This window comes from Myiozetetes cayanensis, unplaced genomic scaffold (genome assembly GCF_022539395.1).
Source record: "Myiozetetes cayanensis isolate MyiCay16 unplaced genomic scaffold, myiCay2020 scf5-8, whole genome shotgun sequence".
Lineage (NCBI taxonomy): Eukaryota > Metazoa > Chordata > Aves > Passeriformes > Tyrannidae > Myiozetetes > Myiozetetes cayanensis.
In genome coordinates this window covers 101,983,161-102,003,998 of record NW_026087742.1, presented here as the reverse complement: position 1 = coordinate 102,003,998, position 20,838 = coordinate 101,983,161, and the positions used below count along the sequence as shown (strand labels likewise).

The 20,838-nt window shown below is 41.6% G+C and overlaps 2 protein-coding genes across 8 annotated transcripts in view; both read left to right on the top strand.

Moving 5' to 3' along the window:
• Positions 1 to 20,838, top strand: part of BCLAF3 (BCLAF1 and THRAP3 family member 3) — a 57,064-nt gene that overhangs the window by 22,417 nt on the left and 13,809 nt on the right. For 2 of the 6 annotated variants that reach the window (XM_050332548.1, XM_050332549.1), the window contains 2 exons: positions 3,362 to 3,517; positions 7,321 to 10,334. The exons of 1 other annotated variant lie outside the window; for it this stretch is intronic. In XM_050332548.1, coding sequence (XP_050188505.1) covers positions 3,362 to 3,517; positions 7,321 to 7,362 — 198 coding nt within the window. In that variant the 3' untranslated portion in view covers positions 7,363 to 10,334. Of the gene's footprint in view, positions 1 to 3,361; positions 3,518 to 4,878; positions 10,335 to 20,838 lie in introns of those variants that run through there. 3 more of the 6 variants (XM_050332550.1, XM_050332552.1, XM_050332551.1) reach the window with 3 other exon arrangements.
• SH3KBP1 (SH3 domain containing kinase binding protein 1) overlaps positions 11,578 to 20,838 on the top strand; it is a 215,375-nt gene continuing 206,114 nt past the window's right edge. For both annotated transcript variants that reach the window (XM_050332555.1, XM_050332554.1), the window contains exon 1: positions 11,578 to 11,875. In XM_050332555.1, the coding sequence (XP_050188512.1) occupies positions 11,872 to 11,875 (4 nt within the window). In that variant the 5' untranslated portion in view covers positions 11,578 to 11,871. The remainder of the gene's footprint in view (positions 11,876 to 20,838) is intronic.

Genomic DNA, 20,838 nt, shown 5'->3' with positions numbered 1-20,838 from the left:
TTCTGCTGGAGTAAAGTCTTTTTCTGAGCTGAAGTTAACAATTTTAAAGTGTCAGCCTGATAAAACTGTTTTAACATGTAAGCACACCACAGCCTCTTGATCAGTATCCCCTCTGTATTGTCAGCCACCAGGTGATAGAAGTGTCTGTGGCACTGGCTGCCAGATCTCTGAGGCAGTGTTGATAGTGGATGCTCCCTTCATTTACACCAGCCTGCAGTTCTGCTGGAGACTGGACAAGCATGAAACTGTCCATTTAAGTTGTCATCTCACAGAGTATACAAATATCATTGTATCCAGTGATCTGTCCCATGGAGCTTTAATATTTGTAGGGAAAATAGCATATGCACTTGTACTGCAGTTTGCATATTTGTATAGCACTTTTATCACTGCCTTGGAAACAGCAGTGCTGATTTCACTTAATTTCATCAACTTTTTTTTACATTTAATTTCCTCCTGTGTAATGGGGCTTTTCCTTCTCATGCTGTTGGTGAAATTAAGATTATATGAGTATCTTCTACACTCAGGACTTTCTTGACTGATTATTTAAAAAAACGAACAACATAAAAACAAAGCCCCACCAAAAAAACACATTGAGAGAATCCTGTTGTCTGCCATTCCAACCCCCCCTCCCCAAAAAATCACACCCCACACATTTTTTCCTGATTAATATATAATGGGGGCATTTAAACTTAATAAGCAAAAAATGGGTGTTACTTAGAGTATTTTTAAAAAGCATAAGGTCTTGCTGTACCTTTAACTTCTTGGGAAAAAGATAAAAACTGCTGTTCTGAAATATAAAGGATTTGGAGAAGTCTTGCAAAATGTAAAGGATCTTTTTTGTAATGGCACTTGGCAATGAATCACGAGCCAGACTTTAAGTACGTGCACAGTGATCTTTAAAACTAAACTGCATTCACTTTTTAAACACAAGTCAGTATATTAATGGCTGTGGTGGGTTCACCCCTGCTAGCAGCTAAGCACCACACACCTGCTGCCCACTCTCCCCTCAGCTCCATTCCTCTCCCAGCAGGATGGGAGAGAGAATATGGAGAGCAAAAGTGAGACAACTCGAGTTGAGATGAAGGCAGTTTAACAAGTGAAGAAAAAAGGAAGAAAAAAGTGATGCAAAGGCAGTCACTCACCACCTCTCACGAGGTGACTGATACCCAACTGGTCCCCAAGCAGTGGCTGCCTGCTCCAAAACCACCTTCCTTCAGTTTCTGTTGCCAGAGAGACAACAGGAGGTCATATGGCATGTGACATCCCTGTGCTCAGCTTGGGCCAGCTGTCCTGGCTGTGTCCCCTCCCAGCTTCTTCCCTGGTGTACTTGCTGAGGGGCAGAGTGGGGGAAGAAGAGAAAGTGTTGGTGCTCTACAGGTACTGCTGGGCAGTAACCAAAACACTGGCGTGCTAGCAGTGCAGTTCTAGTCACAAACTAACTCCATCACAGCCAGACTCAGTAAGTGGTATCTATTTGCTCATGCAGCCTTATTTTAGAGCTTGAGACCATTTGTTCATAGGGATTGTCATTAGCATTATTTATAAAACAGTCTTAATGTAAAACTAAATGCTACTTTAGCAGATTTTTTCTTACTTTTAGACCAGAAGTTACTGATGTTTTACACACACTGTAGATCACCTTGTTTTGCTCTAAGCTATGTGTGACTGAGGTGCCTGTGTGCTAAATGTATATGCCATCTCTTAACTTTGTCTACAGCAGATTCTGTTCTGCATTAATGATACTGCTATTCCCCTCCCTCCCCACTTCTGGAACATGTAGATACTTAAGTTGAAACATCTAAGCTGGCTGTAATGGAATTTTCAATCTCTTGCAGCTTTTCCCCATCTCATATTTGTTCTGTTCTTTTACCTACTGTCATACAAGTTCAGTGGCAGACCACCAAGGCCCCCTTTCTAGCCACTGAAATCAAAGAGAACCATAGCAGCTGTAGGGGAAAAGAGAACTTTTAACTGTGTTCAGGATGTTAATCCAGCGTTAAAGTGCCCTTCAGCTTTCCCTGTGGTAGGCACATACCCACTGAATACAGCCAAGAGCATGTAAAATTTTTGTGCCTGCACTCTGATACTCTTCAGGAAAGGCATTGGCATTTAATGGCCTTCTGCAAGTGTCCTCCATCAGAGTAACCTTGGGGGAATGATGGGGCCAGCTTCTCAGTTCTCTCCAACAAAGTAGGTGGGTGAAATGACTTGGGAAATAACAAAACCTCTGCATTTGCATAAAGAAACCTCTATTCTTTACATGTACAGTCCTTTCTTAGCTGTTCATCAGCCACACAGTGGAAAACGCAGGGGAAAAACTGGTACTAAAGTTATTGCAACCTCAGAGCATGTGATTTTTCTTGAAGTGATCCTTACTCTCTCAAAAGGAGACCAATTTTGCCAAAGTAATTGTGTCACGCTTAAGAAGGGCTATTTCTGTGATATATTTTGTTTCCTCCTACCCTTCAAAGGTGTTTGTAGAAAGACAAGAATTTATATGGTCAGGAAGTTTCCTCTGATTTTAGCTGAAAAGCCATTGTTTAAATTTGGATGCAGTGGAGAAACTAAATTTAAAAGATTAAAGGATACATGAATGCTTTATGTCAGGACTGTGCTGGAAAACTTTAAATGGCAGTACTGCAAAACTATCAGAAATTATGACAGAGTTCTTCGTAATCTAAAGATTTTACCACCTATTTTGTTGCATATCTGAGGGCTCAGTAATAAAAATTTTTTCTAACTTTAGCTGCTATGGTCAGTGTTGATCTTGCTGTATTCTCTCTGGGTATTTATAATGCCATTCACTGTTAAGCCTTTTAGTATCTCTGTGGCCTCCACTCCTAGTCTCATACTCGCTTAGTTTACAGTATTCCAGTCTGGGGGTATCAAAGGCATAGAGCAATGTATGTATGTTCAGACTGTAAGACCTTAAATTATAGGAAAAACATACATACTGGCTTCTGTTACGACTCTCTAGACTCGACACCTGCCCACTGCAAGCTCAGCATGACTGAATTTGTTGGTGGCAGTGAGGTGTTACCCGAAAGTTTTTGTTGATGGAGTGTGCCTCTTGTTAAAAGTTGAAAAAAACCCCACGTTTAAACACTGTACAATACATTTGCTTTTTTTCTAAGAGGAAGATAATTTCAGATGTTTTAAACAGTAATGCAGCAGGTCTTCAAGCCAAGTGGTAGCTGATGGTCTGAGGAATAATAAATGGAAGTAAAGGCAGAGGGTGTGCCCTTCCCATTGCGCGCTTTCTGTCACTGGGTGCTGTAAGTTTTACATGTGTATAACTGTAAAATGAACTTTGAGTTTTGGTGCCCTCATTTTGCACATTTTTTTTCCTCCCTTCCCCCAGAGCAACTCCGCAGATGGCCGTTTGCAATCCCATTATAAATCAGGCTTAGTACAGAAGGGTTTATATATTCAGGCTAAGTACCAGCGGTTACGTTCTGTTGGTGTAAGGGGATTTGCCACTAATAAATTCAGAGATGGATTTTTGAGGAAAGAAAAGGTAAGTTGGATTAATTTTTTTTTTTTTACTAAGCCATTTATAAAATATGCATATTCATAAGATCCATTTCAATTTTTAAATCCTCGTGGAATAACTTGGATGGGAATTTCTGGAATATTGGCTCTTTGTACTTTACAGGCAAACTTGGTTGTGTCCTCCTGTTTCCTCCATTTTTATTCTATGGAGACTTGCTGAAACTTGCTTTGGGTAGCTGCAAATCAGAGGTGGCCTCTGAGATTCTGTGGTTGCCCCTGTTTCAGTGTTCTTTTCTTGAACTCAGCTGATTTCTCTTCCTACTGACAGGACAAGAAAGTGGCTTTCCGTGGAAAATAATATTCTATGGTTTTAAATCAAAGTGAAGGGTATTTATTTTTTTAATACATCTGTGTGCTTCCCCTCTTTGTTATATTACCTTAAATTAATCATTTGCTTTCAAGTATGCACTGGTGTGCCACTCTGAATAAAACATGCTACACTATATAATGTCTATGTAAAGTGGTTTGATAAGCCTAAACTGGAATAGGCATATCTGTTTTATGATGTTTTGATTTTCAGTGTGTATGCAACAACAATAATGTTGAACTGCAGAAGAACTTTTGAACCATATAAAATGTTACAGCTTTTGTGAGGGTCAGCAGTTAAAACATTCTAAATCCTGTATTAGAATTGAACAAATATGATCAAAGTAGTATGAAGTTACTGGTGACATCAGAGAGTTGGATTAGATGACCCACACAGCCCCTTGCAGTTCTGTGTTCCTGTATGAATTCTTGTTTTGGAAATCTATGTCCATCCAGCTACAAGTAAATACACTTGCATAAGTAAGAAATTGTAGTTGGATTAGAGGTACAGAGGCACCTTAGAGCACAGGTTCTTACAGCTGTTTTCAAAAAACCCTCAAGTTTACAGCCCAGTTCGGGGGGGGGGAAGCCCCCCCAAAAACCTTAAACACACAGAATGAAAAACAAAACACAAAGAAAACCAAACACTTGGGGCAGGGTGAATGGGTCACTTGTTACTGACATACATTGGAAAATGCCTCATATATACATGGGCCTGGACAAGTATTATCTCTGAAGGCTAAGTTGAATTGAAATGAGTGGAAAATAGGTGGAGAAAGATTCCATCCCATCTCCCCTACCCCCCCAAAATGATGAACTTGTAAAATGGGTATAGAAGTGTTATAATTTTATTGTAGTGAGCTTTCCCCAATAATTTCCAGCGTTGTTCTATAATTGGCTATTAAAGTTCTTGTCTGGAACCTGTAGCACATGCTTAACACAATCTGGCTACTAGATAGTATGATTTGAATCACAGAATCATAATGAGTTCTGAATTTTGATTTTTTTTTTCTTTTTTAGGCCTGATGAGTTCAAGTATGTTTAAGTAAAATAAATGCTGAAAATAAGTCTGACAACCATTTTCCTAACAGCATAATGGTTGCTGGTTGGCTAATTCTTAAAAACCAAAGCTGTTCCTCAAACTCTAGCATTTTGCCCATTTTAACAATTAAACTTGTCAAAATTTGTTAAACTGGCCTGAACGTCTTTATTTCACTTTACTTCATTTGAAATAATAATACTTATGCATCGTTTAGCGTACAGTCTTTACAATTGTGCTGTTTAAATCCATAATTGAAAAAATTTTGCATGTTACAGACCATAATACAGTACTTATGAAAGTTGAGAGGGTTTTTCTGCTGTTACAAATCGAGAGTAATTATTTTTTTTCTCTGTAGGGAAATCTAAATATTGCAGCAGAAACCTGAACTGAACTGTGATCCTGAAGTTGAAACAGATAACACAGCAAAGGGAGCATCTGTTCATTTTTTGACAACTTTGTCAAGACTTATAATAGGATAAAGGAACTAACACTGTAACTTTCTTGATTAAAAATAACTTTATTTTGAATGCTGCGGAACTTTTTTACAGTTTTAATAATTGCTTTTAAAGTACAGTGTTCAACTGAAACATCATAGTGTGTACCTTTTAGTTCCTTTTGCATACCAGTCTCAAGTAAGGAAGTCACTGAAGGGAGTCTTATTTATTAAATACTTCTTCTCTCAGCATGTTGTTACAGGTGGAACTTGAGTTGTTATACCCAGAGGTTTATATGTTGAAAGTTTATTGCTTATGTAATAATAAAAAGGAAAAAAAAAAGTGCCTGAATTGTTTGGTAATAGCACATTAGCTCAGGATTTTCCAAGTAATGACCTTTTAGGTTGTGCAATAGATTTTACACCTCTGTTCAGTCATTTCCATAAAACAGTATTTTGTATTACTTTAGTTTAATAATATACTTGGGTTTCTGATATGTATGTACATTTGTAAATTGTTAGAATGTTGGGACAACTTTCAGCGTTTGATTAAAATGAATGGGAACGGGCAGGTATGTAAAGTAATGTAGCAGTAGCTTTTAACTGCACTGAAAGCATGCTTGGGTTTGTTAGAGGATTAGTTGTTCTGTACTCAAAATTATTCTGTCCCATTATATTTTGGTGTATGAGATTCTTGACCGAGCCACATTTCTCTAATGTTTTTTTGTCATAATTGATTTGGTGATTTTCTGGATTCTGAAATTGGGGTCTGAAGTATTTAATTACAAGAAAAACAAAAAATGTAAGTTTTTGAAAGCATGTCTTCTAGCAGAGCTGTTCATAATTGAAACTGCTTTAAATGCAGATAGCTTGTAATTTTGTTCAAATGCCAGTGATTCTCTGAAGTTTACCTTACTGCAATATTGTTGGGCTGAGCACAAAACCAAATAGCCAGACCTGTTTCATAAGCAGCTATAAACAATATTGTATCTGTTTCCAGTTTATAGCCTTTGCCTTAATGCATAAGCTATGATAGGGTTGTGTTGGCTGTATTACAGGTTTGTTTGGACTTTTTGCTGATGGTAAATTAAAGATTCATAAAAATGTAGTTTGAAGAGATGTTCTTAAGAAGGAAGTTGTTCACAATATCCATAATACATGCAGGCTAATGTATTTCCATAATTTCCAAGATGTGTTAGCTATATAGAATGCAGGCTAGTCTCTGTTGTGGCTAGTAGATCAGAATTCAAATAATGGGTTAGAGGTATGTTCAGGGGACAGGAAACTTTTCTTTTTGGGTGGAAAGTCAGGATGTGATTTCTGCATGCTTTTTTTGTAACGTTTTTTTCCACAATACCTTCAGTAGAGAGACTATTTGAAAATGTGGTTATGGCTCAGAACAACTAAAATAGCGTCACGTAAGATCTTCAGTTCACGGGGTGCACTGCTTAGCGTTTCATAGGGAATAAGACTGGAAGTGTGCCACATTCATTGATGTTATGGTCATTCAACAGTAACAGATGGTTTGTTTCTAAAACACAGGTCTTCGGTTTAAATAACAATCATTAATGATTTAACTAGTTTTTCAGTAACCTCACATGCATACACAAAATGGGAAGTGAAAGGAAAGAAATTCCGTGGCCAGATAGAGGCGGGCAACTTTCTGCAGATAAGAAAGTGGTTTTTAACTTATGCTGTCAGTGATGAATCTGGCAGAATTATCCTGTGTAGAGTTACTGGGAGATGAAAATAAGGCATTGAAGCCACAAGTTAAGTGAGTAATCCCAAAGCAAATGTGGAGTAGCTGCAGTTGTGATGAGTCTCCTGGCAGGAGAGCACTGCTTGTGCCCTGCAAATGAGGGCAGGTTTAGCCTCAAGCCAACAAGCCTTTCACACAACTTCTGAATGTGCACTGTGAAAGACATAAGAAGTGAAACCATATATGATAAAGGACAAACTACTGAAGCTGCATTGTCTTATTCAACAGGATACTACTGTGTCTGTAAGCTTCCTGCAGTGTTCTTACTAAAGCCTGGAAGTGAACTCATTGTTGAGCAAATGGGAAAAGTGGATACATGAAGAAACTTCTGACATGGCAGTTCTGCTAACACTGCTTGGAAGTAATGCTGAAGTAGTCAGACTTCAGTCAGTTAATGCTGCTTTAACCAGTTCTAAACATGTGACTGACTCCTCTGATTTTGTGCGTTCTTATTTTATCTATGCATGAGTAGGCAACTCTTAATTTGTTTTGTACTTTAACAGTTTACCTTTCTGCTTTATTTCTACAACTGTGACCAACATATTACAAAGAAGTTGGGGAGTTTTTTGACATGTTTGCTGACTTTGATTTTCCCCCCACCCTTCGCCTACCCTTACCCATCTCAAGATGAATGTAATGTGAAATGTAGTCACTGTTTCAGTTGGTTTAGCTTTTATGTAAGGTGATACCATTTGTTCAAATCACATTCTTGACTGATAACTTCAGTAATTTGAGGTTCTGCCATGATAAAACTTCCTAAATTTTATAAAATGCATACAGAAATGAATGAATTTTATAAAAATACATGGCTTAGGTGCTAGAGGCATCTACTCTATATCTGGTGTGAGACTTTGCTATGTAGATTTATCTTTGTGAATTTACGGGGGCCTGTGTCTACATACTTACACCCAAATCAGATTATTTATTCTTACAGCACAGAAAATTCTGTTGAACTGGAAAATAATGTTTGGTTCAGAGCAATGTATTGAAGTTACTGGTTGGGTTATGAAGAAACAGGAAAAAGTGTTAAGTAGAAGAAAGGTCAATTTACTTGAATAACTTGGTGCCTTTCTGTATTGTGACTGCATTGTAGTAAACACCTGTACAAAGACTTAAGTGAAATCCTGATCATTGCATTCTTTCTAATGGGAGCGTGGACTGATAACAGTTCTTGTTAAAATATCTGTTTACTTCAAATGTGTAAGCCTCAGTAGGAAAACAGTGACTCTTATTAGTAAAGTCACTGCATTTGCATTGGAAGGGCAAGTTGAAAATGTGATTGTCTTAAGAGCTTTCTAGCTTTCTGTTTTATACTTTGAAAATACAAATGTGAATTGCCTTTCTTTTGTTTAGCTTGAAATGGCTGTTAAATGCTCATGTCATTCTAAGTTTTCACATGTGAAATTGTTTTTTTAATTGCTATCCAAAATGCAATGGGTTTAATATGACTAGAGTCTTCCTATTAAGTGTCTGAAATACTAAGTTGCTATGGTGTTAGCAGTTACATTGCTGATCGATTTAATCTCTGCATAGCTTGGTTAGAAACCTTATTTTAAACTTTGTGATGATTGAGTTTACAAGGTTCACAAAATTCTGGGTCTAGTAAGAAACAACACATTGCAAGGCTTCTACAAGCCTGCCTTAACTCTAGTAATTACTTACATGTTTAAAATCATTTTACCTGATGGATTTAGATAGTCTTGAGACCTGGACATAACTGTCTCAACTCAGGTAACTGATAGCAGAGGTTGAGATAAATTCAGCTGATCAGTCGCCTGTTGTGTAACAGTTTACCTGCTGCCTTCTTCCCTCGGGCCTCAGGGTGAAATGCTGAGTTTTCTTTAAATGAACTTGGTTGCTTTAAAAACAGAAAAAAATCCCAAGATTACACTGTTATGGCATTAAAAAAGGCAGAGTTCTCAAAACTTGCTTGTTATGCATCGGAAGGTCATTTTTTGCTATGTCTTGGAAAAGGATAGTTAGAATTGCTTGGAGAAGATGATTAAAAATCATAACAAAGAGAGACTGATTTCTCAGTATTTACCTTAGGCTGTAAATGGAGAGTGTTCTTTCATTTCCTTGCTTTCGGAAAGAAGAGCTTTTCCCATGCTGTGTTAGAAACATGCCTCTTGCCCTTCTTTAAGGATCTGAACATCAATCTCCAATGTTCTTCATGGGAGAGCCCTCTTAAAAGAAAGACTTCAGACTTGCATCCTAATGAATCTGGAGAAAAAAAAAGGATGTTTCTGCACATAACTCTGACCCTTGACAGATTTCATTCCATTGCTGCAGGATTTGAAGATAAGGAAGTTCTTCAGCCTCCTTATGAAGGAAAGAAGTAATAAAAGCCATTTCAAGATCTCTGAAAGCCTCCTCGTAACACTTGACTCCTTAATAGACCTTAAGGATAGTCATGAGCATTGGTTCTGTTTCAGGCTTTGTGAGCATAAAATTCTCAGTGTCAAGCTCAGAGAAAACTATTGTCATAACACCTGCCCCTTCCGTGCCTGATGTTTTCTGTTGTTGGGCGGATTTTGAGTAGGTATTTAGCCACGTGGTGTAGTAGCTCTGTGCTGCCTGCCACTTTCATACAGTTTTCTTCTGCTCACTCTTCATTGCCCTGAATTTTGTCTAAGAAGTTTAAATCTCATGTTGTCTTAGTACTTCATTTTCTGTAAATAATGTAGTTGATGGCTTTCATTTTGTGACTGGCTTCTCTTATGTCTTTATTATTGAGGGGAAGAGACAGGGTGGAAACAGTTGTAGTTCGAGTACGTTCTTCATGGAATAAAAAAAGCCTCATTGTTTTAAGAATAGCAGGAATTTTTTGCCCCAAGTTGAATGGGGGGAACTAATGTCCAGTTCTAAGGAATAGATTGTTGGCGTTATTTATACTGTAGTTTCACAAGGACTGTCTAATGTGTGTTTGTGCACATATATGTACACATACAAACACACTGTTAGAAGCCTTTAATGTAATTATTTTTAAGTGTGGATAAGAAATGACAATTTTGAACTACTGAAGCTGGAGTTAAATGCAAATGCAGTTTAAGTCTGTAGTCTTTGAGTCCACAACGGTGCTTTTGACAATGTTATCTCATATCTAAAAGCCTCATTCATAAGTATATATAGTAAGATGTAGGTATGTTTATATGTATGTTTAACATAGTTTATATAAAATAAATGTAAATTTTGTTTCTACAGACAATAAATGTTTTCACAAAATTTTTACTTATAAATAATTCCGTGATTTGATTCAGTGCTTATTAATGTCTGTTGTCATTTTCAGGGTAAAAAACCCCAAACTTTTTTCAAAATAAAGTCTGTTGTGCAGGGAGTGGAGAAGTGCAAAAATGTATCCTTTACGGTCGTGGCAGTTTTCTGTCTTCATACACAAATTACCTATCTGAGGTTAAACAGGGCTTTTTTGCATAACCTTTCACTAATAATCAAGGTGCTAATGCTGTAAAATGTTATCTATACTTTATCTTTTTTACCAGATTTTTTTTTTAAAATCTGCGCTTCTCCTCTACTACTACCGTAGTTTATTTCCAAGGGTAAAGACCTGTGAGAAGAGGTGCCTGTGCAGAAGCCTCTTCCCGCCTCAATCGGTGCCTTTCTGGGCAGTCATGTCATTGATGAGTGCGCAGTGACTGCTCTCCCTTTCCCTGGTGTTACTGGAGCAGGGGCTTCTCATCTCCCTGCAGTAAGAACAATCAGTGCTCCTGTGCGCCTCTCCTCTTTTTAGCGAAACATCACCACCACCATACATGCACTCTTCTTTAATCTTTTTGTCTGTCTTAGCTTCTCTCTTTCCTGCCTTCCCTGGCGGCCTCTAAAGCCAAACCTGTGAGGGTGTGGGGAAGGAAGGCTGTCCCCCGCCCGCCCCTTCTCTCACGGGCAGAGCCGGGGAGAGCGGAGGGGCACCGGCGGAGGTGCCGGCGCGTATCCTTGAAGGCAGGGCCCGGGGGCAGGAGCGGGCACAACTCCCGGGGCCGTGCGGGGACGGGGCGGGTGTGTGCCAGGAATCCCAGGTGTGTGCCAGGAATCCCAGGTACTGCCCGTCCCGCCGCTCGGGAGCGCGCTCCATCCTCCCCCAGCGCCCACACGGGGCGAGCCCCTGCCCCTCCCCGTGCCCGGCCGACGAGTCCTGGCCGGAGAGGGAGGGAACCACCCCTTCCCCGCCGCCCCTGCCCCCGCCGGGACCACGGCCCCGCTCCCTCCCCCGCTCCCCGCCCTCCTCCCCCGCCGCTCCCGCCGGCCCGAGGCGGCGCAGCGGCTCTGGCGCAGTCTCGCGACACTTCCCGCAGCGCGGAGCCGGAGCCGGAGCGGCTGCTCGCCCCGGCAGCAGCAGCAGCAGCAGCAGCGGCGATCGCTGCCCGCGCTCCGAGCCCGAGCCGCCCCCGAGCCCTCGCACCGCCCGCCCGGCTCGGCCGCCCCCGGCTCGAGCTCCCCCCGGGCGCGTTCTCCCCGGGCTGCTCTGCCCCGCGGCATCGGGGCCCCAGGTGGCTGCAGGAGGTGAAGGCTGAGCCCGTTCTCTCTCCTGATTTCTGTGTATTTTCCCCGCACACGCCGAGGGAGCCGCGGCGCTGCCCGCAGGATGCAGCCCGGCTGCGGCGGGTGCTGAGCGCGGCGGCCGCCGGAGGAGGGAGCGGCTCTGTCAGCGCCTCCGCTCCGCGCGGCGGCTCGGGCGGTCCCTCGCCCCCTGCCTTCGCCGTGGCCACCCGCCCCAAACTTTCAGCCTGTTCTCGCTGCCAGGCGAAGCCCAGCTCGACATAAATGGGTGAGTCCAGGCCGCCGGGGTGGCGGTGCCGCGGGCCGGCCGGGGCTCCCGGGGGGCGGGTGGGGTGCGGGTGCCGCTGGGGGCGGCGGGAGGGAGGTGGCCGCCACCGGCCTCCGCTCCTTCGGCTCACGGCTTTTAACTTCTCCCCTCCCCCGGCCGAGGCAATAATTGCTTTCATGTGACGGGCGGAGAGGTCGGGGTTGGCGGCGGCGGGACGCCCCTCGGTGCTGCCGCGTTGGGTGATCCCGCGCGGGGCTGACACGGTTACGAGCCCTCCCCGTGCACCGGCTGCGCGGCCTCGCCACCTTCCCGCCGGGCACGGCCCTCCCCGGGCATCTGGGATGTGGTGGCGCCGGGCTGGGCCGGGCAGAGAGAAGAGGGACCTCCGCCCCGGGCGCCCAGCTTGCGCTGCGAGGGGCTGCGGCGGGGAGAGCTGCGGGGAGCGCGGGGCGGCCGGCGGGGCTGTGCCGGGCTGTGCCGGGCTGTGCCGGGCTGTGCCGGGCTGTGCCGGGCTGTGCCGGGCTGTGCCGGGCTGTGCCGGGCTGTGCTGGGCTGACCCGCGCCGCCAGCACCGCCCCGCCGGGCGGGGGCGGCCGCCGGGGCCGCGGCGCGGGGTCGGTGGAGCCGCGGGGTCGGCTGCGCTCTGCAGATGCTGCCCGTGAGGTGTCACCCGCGGGCTTCGGGAAGGGGATGCGCTGGATGCCCGGCCCGCGGTGGCCAGCGCCCGTTACCTGTGCGGGGCGGGAGGATGCGGGATGAATTGTCCCGTTAAGCGGGGCGAGGCAGCGGCGGTGCCAGGCGCGGGCTCGCCGAGCGATGCGCCCCGGGGCGTCGCTGGAGCGCCGCTGCCCGCCGCTCCCTCTGCCCGGCGCGGTGCCCGGCGGAAAACGACGGATAGCAGGGAACAAAAGAAGCCAGCAGCTGTCGGTAGGTGCCTGGTGCACCCACCGGCCGGCGTCTGGAGGCAGCGGCTGACGGTGCTCCGGAACAGCGGCGTTTGGGTGTCCCCAGGCCGCCCACTTCGCGCACGGCAGCGGAAATGCTGCTGGACCGTGGGGGAACCTGAGAGCAGCATCGCCGAAACCACTGAATATAATGCGTTACGGGGGAAGACATTTTACACGTTTTTACCTGTTGTAATACAGTGATGTTGGGAATGTCGTAGGAAATAAATCGTCCCTTTGTTCTTTGAGAGATTAGTTTGCGGGCCACTATCGGAACGACGCACAACTGCTCTACCTGTGTGTTACAGGATTAAGCACTAGCTTTTCACTATCGACTTTCAGTTAGTTCTCCCGTTCATGCTGAAATGCGTTCACCCCTGTGCAGCTCATTCAGCTGTATTGATCCGGGTGAACTCCGGTGCTGCTGGCACTAGGCCGGCATCCCAGACCGGCACATTTAATTGGGGGCATTGGAGAAGACTCAGTTAGGGTTGGTTTGCCTGCTCGCTGACACAGCCCTCAACTTCTGTCTTCTGTCACAACAGATAAGATTTTAAACATAGTGCTCTATCGGGATGTAGGGTTTGGAATTGCTGAATGGAGAAAAATCTATATTCAGTAAGGCAAGTCATAGGAAATATATTTTTTAATATTATTTTTGTTTACTTATACTCTTCCTGGGCATTTATGTCTTACTAGCTTTGTATTGTGAGACTTCTCTAATTTCTGTTTAATCTGTCGTTCAAATATTAGCCTTTTTTAGGTTCATGGTGGAAAAGATCAAGGAAAGCAATAAAGGACCGGTGGAGTAACTTGCACTGATAAAGGTCTAGAAAGGTTTTTGAACATTCTAACTTGGTAGCAAAGGCCATATTTTTAATTTTTACCCACCCATACTTCCCCTGGGCTGTGATCCTTCACGTTGGTTTCTTTCAAGCTCATTTGGATGATGACTTTCCCAAATCATCATGATTCAGTCTGATGTTTCTTTGCAAAATGGGAGTGGAAGGAAGGTAGATAGAGTTCATTGTTTTTCATATCTTTAAATGGTGATTCTTGTAGTTTAAAAACAAACAGAGATATTGCACAAGGAAGTGAAGTTAGGAGTAGAATTTCTAGGAGATATTGAATGAAAACAGTTTTATTAAAAGCATTTTTAATGCAGCATTTTTGAAAGATGTCTTAGATACTGATGAGAATAGGTGAATTATTTGTGTACTATGCTGTTAAGGTTCCTAACGTTTTATTTTTAAATTGCCTATGTGCCTTGCATTTTAACCATTTATATTTTCTGTATGGCACTGCAGAGTGTTACTAGGCCAACACTGTGCATGTGTGTGTATGTATGTATGTAGGTTATACATACTTTAACATTAATCCAGTCTGGGGACCCAAGATTTTTTACAGCACATGCCCAAAATATACAAGAAATACTTTACTTAACTGATGTTTTATGAGCTCTTCTATGACATTATGGGTGGAGTGCCTTAAAATGAATTAGTTTGCACTCAAAATGCACTTGCCAGGAGAGTTGAGTGAAATAATGGTGTTCTCTACAACGTAAAAGGGGAAGATAAGGCAAAGACCTTAAATGTAATCATGAATACAGTGGAACAAGCTTGGTGCCTGTTCTTAAATGTCTGAGAAATGAAGAGGTGGTGTTTTGTGGGGAGGTTGTTTGTTGTTGCTTTTGGGTTGGGTTTGTTTTGTTCTATTTTTATTTTGATGCTACTTAGACTTGTATGTGATTGGGGAACACCTGAGTCTCATTTGCAAGAGCTCAGTGCGCCCACACATCAGACTGTCCTCCTGAAGTTGAAGTGCAGAAAACAAAGTAGGTTTGGTAGTTCCTTGGAGAAAACCTACTTTGAAATGTACTGCTTACCAAATCTAGAAAATGCAAGAGTACAAGCCTGATTCTAGAGAGCAGCATTTACCTACCATCATCACCAAGCAGCTGTGCAACTCCTTGTGTCGTTTGGGACACACCTTCCAGCTTCTGCAGTAGAAGAAGGAAAATCCTCTCGTGTGCTGTGCAGTCTTTGCTCATGTTCAAAGCACAGACAGTTCAGTGCCTTAAATGAGGTGTGGGACCTGTGTAACAATGCTGCCATGAAGCTAAGCAGTTGGAGCCTTCGTCATAGCGCTTAAACGCTTTTTTCATTGGTATTTTTTCATCTTGATATTTTCTAAGGTGTTGTTTAAGCTGTTCTCTTGGGAAAGGGAGAGGAAATGTTGCTGCTTATGTGAAATCACGCTGATCACCTCTGCTGTCATCATAGTTGGGAGCTTGGATCCAGAGGCAGTCTTGTGCTCTTTGAACCGGTTAGATCACTAATACTGGCAGACAGCTGTTGTCTGCATGGATTTGTATTAGTGGTTGAGAAAGGTGCTTTGTTGTTGAAGACTGCAGCTTGTTTGTACACACCAAAGGAATGTTACACCAAGAAGTAATCAAAAAATTCAGTCTATGTGAAAGCCTGATTATTCTGTACCAGTTGCAATCCCTTTTCCTGTTTTTCACCTTTCTTAATGTTATTTTTTTATCTCTTCCAAATTCTCCTCTATCCCCTGCCCTCAACTTTTTCTCCCTCTCTGCATCTCTTTACACTATTGAAAGATGCCACTTCTTCCTCCTTCCTCTCTCTTATCCTCATCCTCCTTCCTCTGTCTTATCGGAGCGCCCTGAGGACATTTCCTGCGTGTGAGGCCACCCTGACCTCCAGCAGCCAGAGCTGTGCTTGCGTCAGAACTTCTGCTTGGCCCTGTGGAGTGTACCTGGTAAACTCCAACACCTCTACACTCCTGCCTAAAATGAAGCATTTTTGAGGCCTGAGCTTAGCAGAAGTTGTATACAGCACACCCAGAAGGTGGTACTAGGTGTGTGTGTGCCCTCTTCAAAATGGTGGAGATTTCGGAGCCTTTCTGTAAAATAGCTGTAATATTTTTTAAAAACAGAAATAATATTTGTCATTCTTGTCATCCTTGAAAGCGGTTGAACAGTTTCAGCTGAATAAAGAATAGTCATAGGAAAGATGATTAGCATGATCTTTTTCACTTTGATTTTTTTTTCAAAAATAAGATTTTAAGCAGCTGTAAAGTGGCTTCATAGAGGAATTGTTGTATAAAAATCCTCCCCAGTCTGTAAAAAGTCTTTATTCTCCTCCTCATGTGGGGTGTTAGTCATTTTAATTCTCTGGTTTGTTTTTCAGGAGAAGGCAATTGCATTGGAGATGTTCAGGATCAGATTTCCAGTTGTTAGGTGACAATATGTAGCCTGTGAATGTCTTATGGCCTGGGTTCCAATGGAGTTTTCGTCAACTATGATAAAATATTTTCACCTCTATGAAATTTCATTAAAAAATTACTGGCACAAGGCTTTTTTTCCCCCCTAGAAATCGAGATAATGATATTTCTGCCGTAAAAGGTTGTTAGAGCTGCCTTCTAAATGGATCAAGATAGGGGTTTGAAATAGAGAAATGTAAAATATATAAATATGTGTGTATACGTAAAAGAATATGAAAAAATTTCTGATTTTAGTTGTTGGTATCTCTTCTGCTTGCCTCTTTCAAGTAGCCCTTTTCTCAGACTCTTCATTATAGTTTTTTTTTATATTAACTTGCTTTTAGCTCAGAAAGTGTGATAAGAGAATACTTAAAATAGATGGTTTCTTAAAATAGCAGAATTTTTGATTGTTTTTGTGCTAATCAAAATCTCTACATAATCTGTAGAAAATTAAGGTAGAGCTGCTAGAAAAAGTAATTTTTTTCTGCCTGGGTTTAAGGAAGTAATGTAATGAACATGCAATAAAAATAATGTAATGTGATAAAACACTTTATTGAGAAGCAGTTTTATTTTTATATTAATGCTGAGTGCACACACTGTTTAAACTGCTGCTAATGCAATATATACAATTTATCAGAATTTATCAGTGATGTTGTTCGGATTGCTTCTTTTGTAATTGTTATTTACTGGACGTTAGGGGATGTTTTTAAGAATACTGCTGAAATTCACATAGGAGATCAGTGTTGACCTTGTAGATAATGCAGTGACTCCTTCCCCACTTGAAGAGGAAGGGACTCGTGTTAGGAGGAGAAAAATGAGAGCTTGGTAATGTGAAATGAGCAGCTGAAATTTCAGGTCTTATGTGTTAGAGGTCACTGAAGTGCTGCAAGCAGGTTAGCCCTGGTGAGATCAAAGGAGGGAAAACAGCCACAGAGATGGTATCAGTTATTTTGCTCTGATACTGCTGGAATAGAGCAAGCTCATTAAAAAGTATGATGGATTTTATACGGTTCCTATCTGTGTGGTTTTTAAAATCCCGGACCAGGGAGCGGATGTTTTCCCTTGATGCAAAAGCAGGAAGTAGCTCTAGGGCATATCTGTGTTCTGTACACTGAGGAATGATGAAAGAATATATTAGGGGGAGGGGAGTGAGAGAGGAGGTGAGTATCAAGATTCAGTAATTCAGCTAATGTAAAAGTAATTGCTGTCAGTCTGCTTCACACTGAGAGCAAACACAATAAAAGCTTGAAGTCCCTGTGTGTGAGAGAATATGCAGTTCAGTATTCATGGATTGTATTAGCAAATGAAGTTCACTTTCCCCTCCTTTTTATTTTTGATAATTGAGCATCAGTAGAAACCAGCTCTTCAGAATGCAGTGGTAGAGTCCACATAAAAGCTGTATGGTGAGATGACTGTTGCAAGGTCTTGGCTGTGATTTGTTTCTAACATAACTTTGCTTTAAGAAAAGGAACGTCCTGGAGGATGAGCAGTGGAAGCGGAAAGGATGTCTTTGTTCTCAGTCTTGTAGCAGTTTGTATTCCAGTGGGGATGTTGCTGAGAATTTGTGCTTCTGATTTAGGATGAAGAGTTGTGTAGAGTTGTGTATCAGAAATTATGTGTCTGTGCTGATACAACCCTCTTCAGCAACAAGGATAATGTAGTATGGAAAGCTGAGCAGTTACACAAGGAAAATATCCCTAACTTCTGATTAATCTGTAGTGTCAGTATAAAGAGGTGCCTTTTGAACTGTGCCTTTGAATTTCATTAGAAGTATTGTACAGAAGGAAAAAGTTCCTCTTTATTTCTCTCTCTCCCTCTTTTTCATACTGTGCAGCTAAATCACTTCTGACAATTGAAACCAGCTCACACCCAAACCAGTGTAAGTCTATTCATTTATTTGAAGATCAAAGTCAGTATTGGTGCACAGCTCCCCAGGGAACTAATGCTTTTTCAACAATGTCAATATAGATTTGTTGCATGTGTTGCAAGTCAGGGCCCAACTAGACTAGATGATTTTTAAAGGTCCCTCCTAACCCAAACCATTCAAAATGATCCATCAATATTTAATTAGCTTTCAGTGGTCACACTGCTCATATTTAAAAATTGAGGGGTTTATGTTCTGCGAGTAATTTGTAACAAATGAATTTGCAACTGACACTTAAAAAACCTCAGCTGACCCAAAACAAACAAAAAACCTCCACCCCAGCAAAGTAGGAATCTCCATGACGTGGGTCCTCCACCTGTAGTTTCTAGGAATTTGCTCGTTAATTTATAGAGCAACATGCTGATGCTCTTTATTGATAACGAGGTCTCGAAACAAACACACATAAAAGTCACTTCAGGGTGTGTTCCTTCTTGTTTTAATTTGGGTTTGTGGGAAGAACTTCATGGAGGTCAGTGCAGCTGCTGGTACTGGTCCATGCTGTAATGACTGACTGTGCCAGCCTGACTCTCCTTGTATGTAGTCCTTCTGGATAGCTAGAATTATAAAGGTTTTAGTTAAAGGTAAAAGTATTAGAGTATAAGTGTGCACATACAGAACATTTCATTTTTGAGCCAGTTGTAAAACTATTCTTTGGAACTCTCATCTCAGGTTTGGATCAAATATGTCCTCTATCTGTGGTTGCTGATTCATCCTCACCACTGGCAAGAAACATTTTTAATACTCTGGTAACTTGGCAGAGTGGATCTTTCTTTTATTCTTTTCTGATAGGTTTGTGCAGCATTGAAAATTTGCTGTCCTTGTGACAGATATAAAACTGACAAGCAGCAAAACCTCAGCTTAATATTTCAGTGGTTTTTTCATTCCTGCTGTTCTTTCTGCGAGGTCTCACTGAGCTCTTATTGAGCTGTTAGTGCTCCTCTGCCTGTTTCCCACTGTCAGAAATTCCAAAGTGCCTCCAGAAAAAGATGCCTTTATTTTGGGGTTTCACTATGACAAGGTTTAAAAAACTTTTTGCTGTTAAATTTGGACCAAGGAAGTGTTTTAGCTTTGGCCTTATGGTTCCAAATATGAGGATTAATGACTTTGGAAGAGTGATGATGCTTATTTATAAAGAATATTTGAATGTTTTATGTATGAAGATTGACTACCAAGATTTTTTTTTTTCCCATCAGCTGTGTCTTAGGAATGCGTCTTTATTGTCATTAACAGCTTCATGGAAAAATACCCTATCAAAACCTTCCAGTCTAGACAAGACCATCTTATTTTCCTGTGAAGTAATCTGTTATTACATTTCATTGAGATTGCAGAATTGCTGTGTTTGTTGAATGCAAATATCCAACTTTCCTGCTTAAACGATCATATTAAAAAAACTCTAAAACCTGCACAAGCAGCCAAAATCCCTCAAACAACTCCTACCAAAAAAAATCCAAACCTGGATAGCCCTCATCACTGCGCAGTCTTGACATCTAGATTTGGTTCAGACTAAAATATTGATGTTGAAGTAAAACGGTTTAAACCTTCTTCAACCAGTAGATTTGAATTTTGATACTCTTCTGTGCTTTTGTTGCATTTTTGTTTAATGAAAATGGTAATATTTAAGTTTCATCTCATTTTGAGATTCTAACCATTTGCTGCATTGAGCTGATCATGTACCTAGTCCTGTCATTAATCTCAGTCTGATATTAGGTTATTTTTAATTTGGATTCATTGTTAATTGCTGTATTCTTAATGTTGGGAATGTGTTCTTTGTAGCTGTTTTTGTTAGCAACTTGAACTACACGGTTAATTTTTCAGGTGACATAAAAATAAATATGTTGTGGATTTTGTTGGATTTTAGCTAGTTTATATATACATTTGACCAACTTCTCATTTGCTTCTTTCTTTTTGTAGCAGTCTGTAAGTCTTGTAGATACAGTAAGCCAAGTTTTGCTATCTGTGTAAGACTGCTCCAACTTCATAGAGCTCACATGTTTAATCAAGGGATTTGTGAGTAGAGTTAATCCAGTCTGGTTAACTGCTGTTTTATGGATGGAAGGTCTTAATTGCAGAATCCTTCTATGACTTCTTCCTTGCTTGACTGAGTGTGTGATGAAAAGAGATGTACCTTTGAGCAGCCAACTGATTTGTACAAGTAAGATTGGCTTTTTCTGTTGCAAGAAACAATCTTTCAGCTGGGAGAGAAATCTTCCTGCTGCTGTTGCTGTTGTCTTTGGTTACAGTAGTTTTTAATGTTCATTCTCCTGGACAGCTGCTATTTCCTCCTCCATCCAGTAATCTCTTCTAAAATGGGAAAGATCTTCATTTTCTTTGAAACTTAATATAAAAGTTCCTTGTATCTGCTGATCGTTTCATTCATCAAATACTTTTATTTAGCTGCATTTGAAAACAGCTGAAATACACTTGTCAGTTTTACTTTGACCACTGAGGTCAGCTTGAATGGTCTTTGTTCTGTCAGCTCATACTGCCTTTCAGAGTTGCTCACTTTGATTTGCATTAACTGTGCTACTTCTTCTAAAGACTACAATTTCTGTGTGTGAAGCACCTATAAATAGTGCTTTTGATTAGCTGACATCTCAATTATCTGGCTGTGGTTTGTGGAAAATTAAGATAAGATGCCATCTAGTTCTTGATGAACTACTATGTTCTGACAATTCAAAGTCATCTTCACCGCTTCCAGAGTCAAGAGAGATCTGTTCATATGTAATTCCTCTGCAATGTATTTGATAGTTTGTTCACAGTTGTGGAGAAAACAGTTTTGTTTTTTCCTGTGTGTTTCTCATTCCTTCACC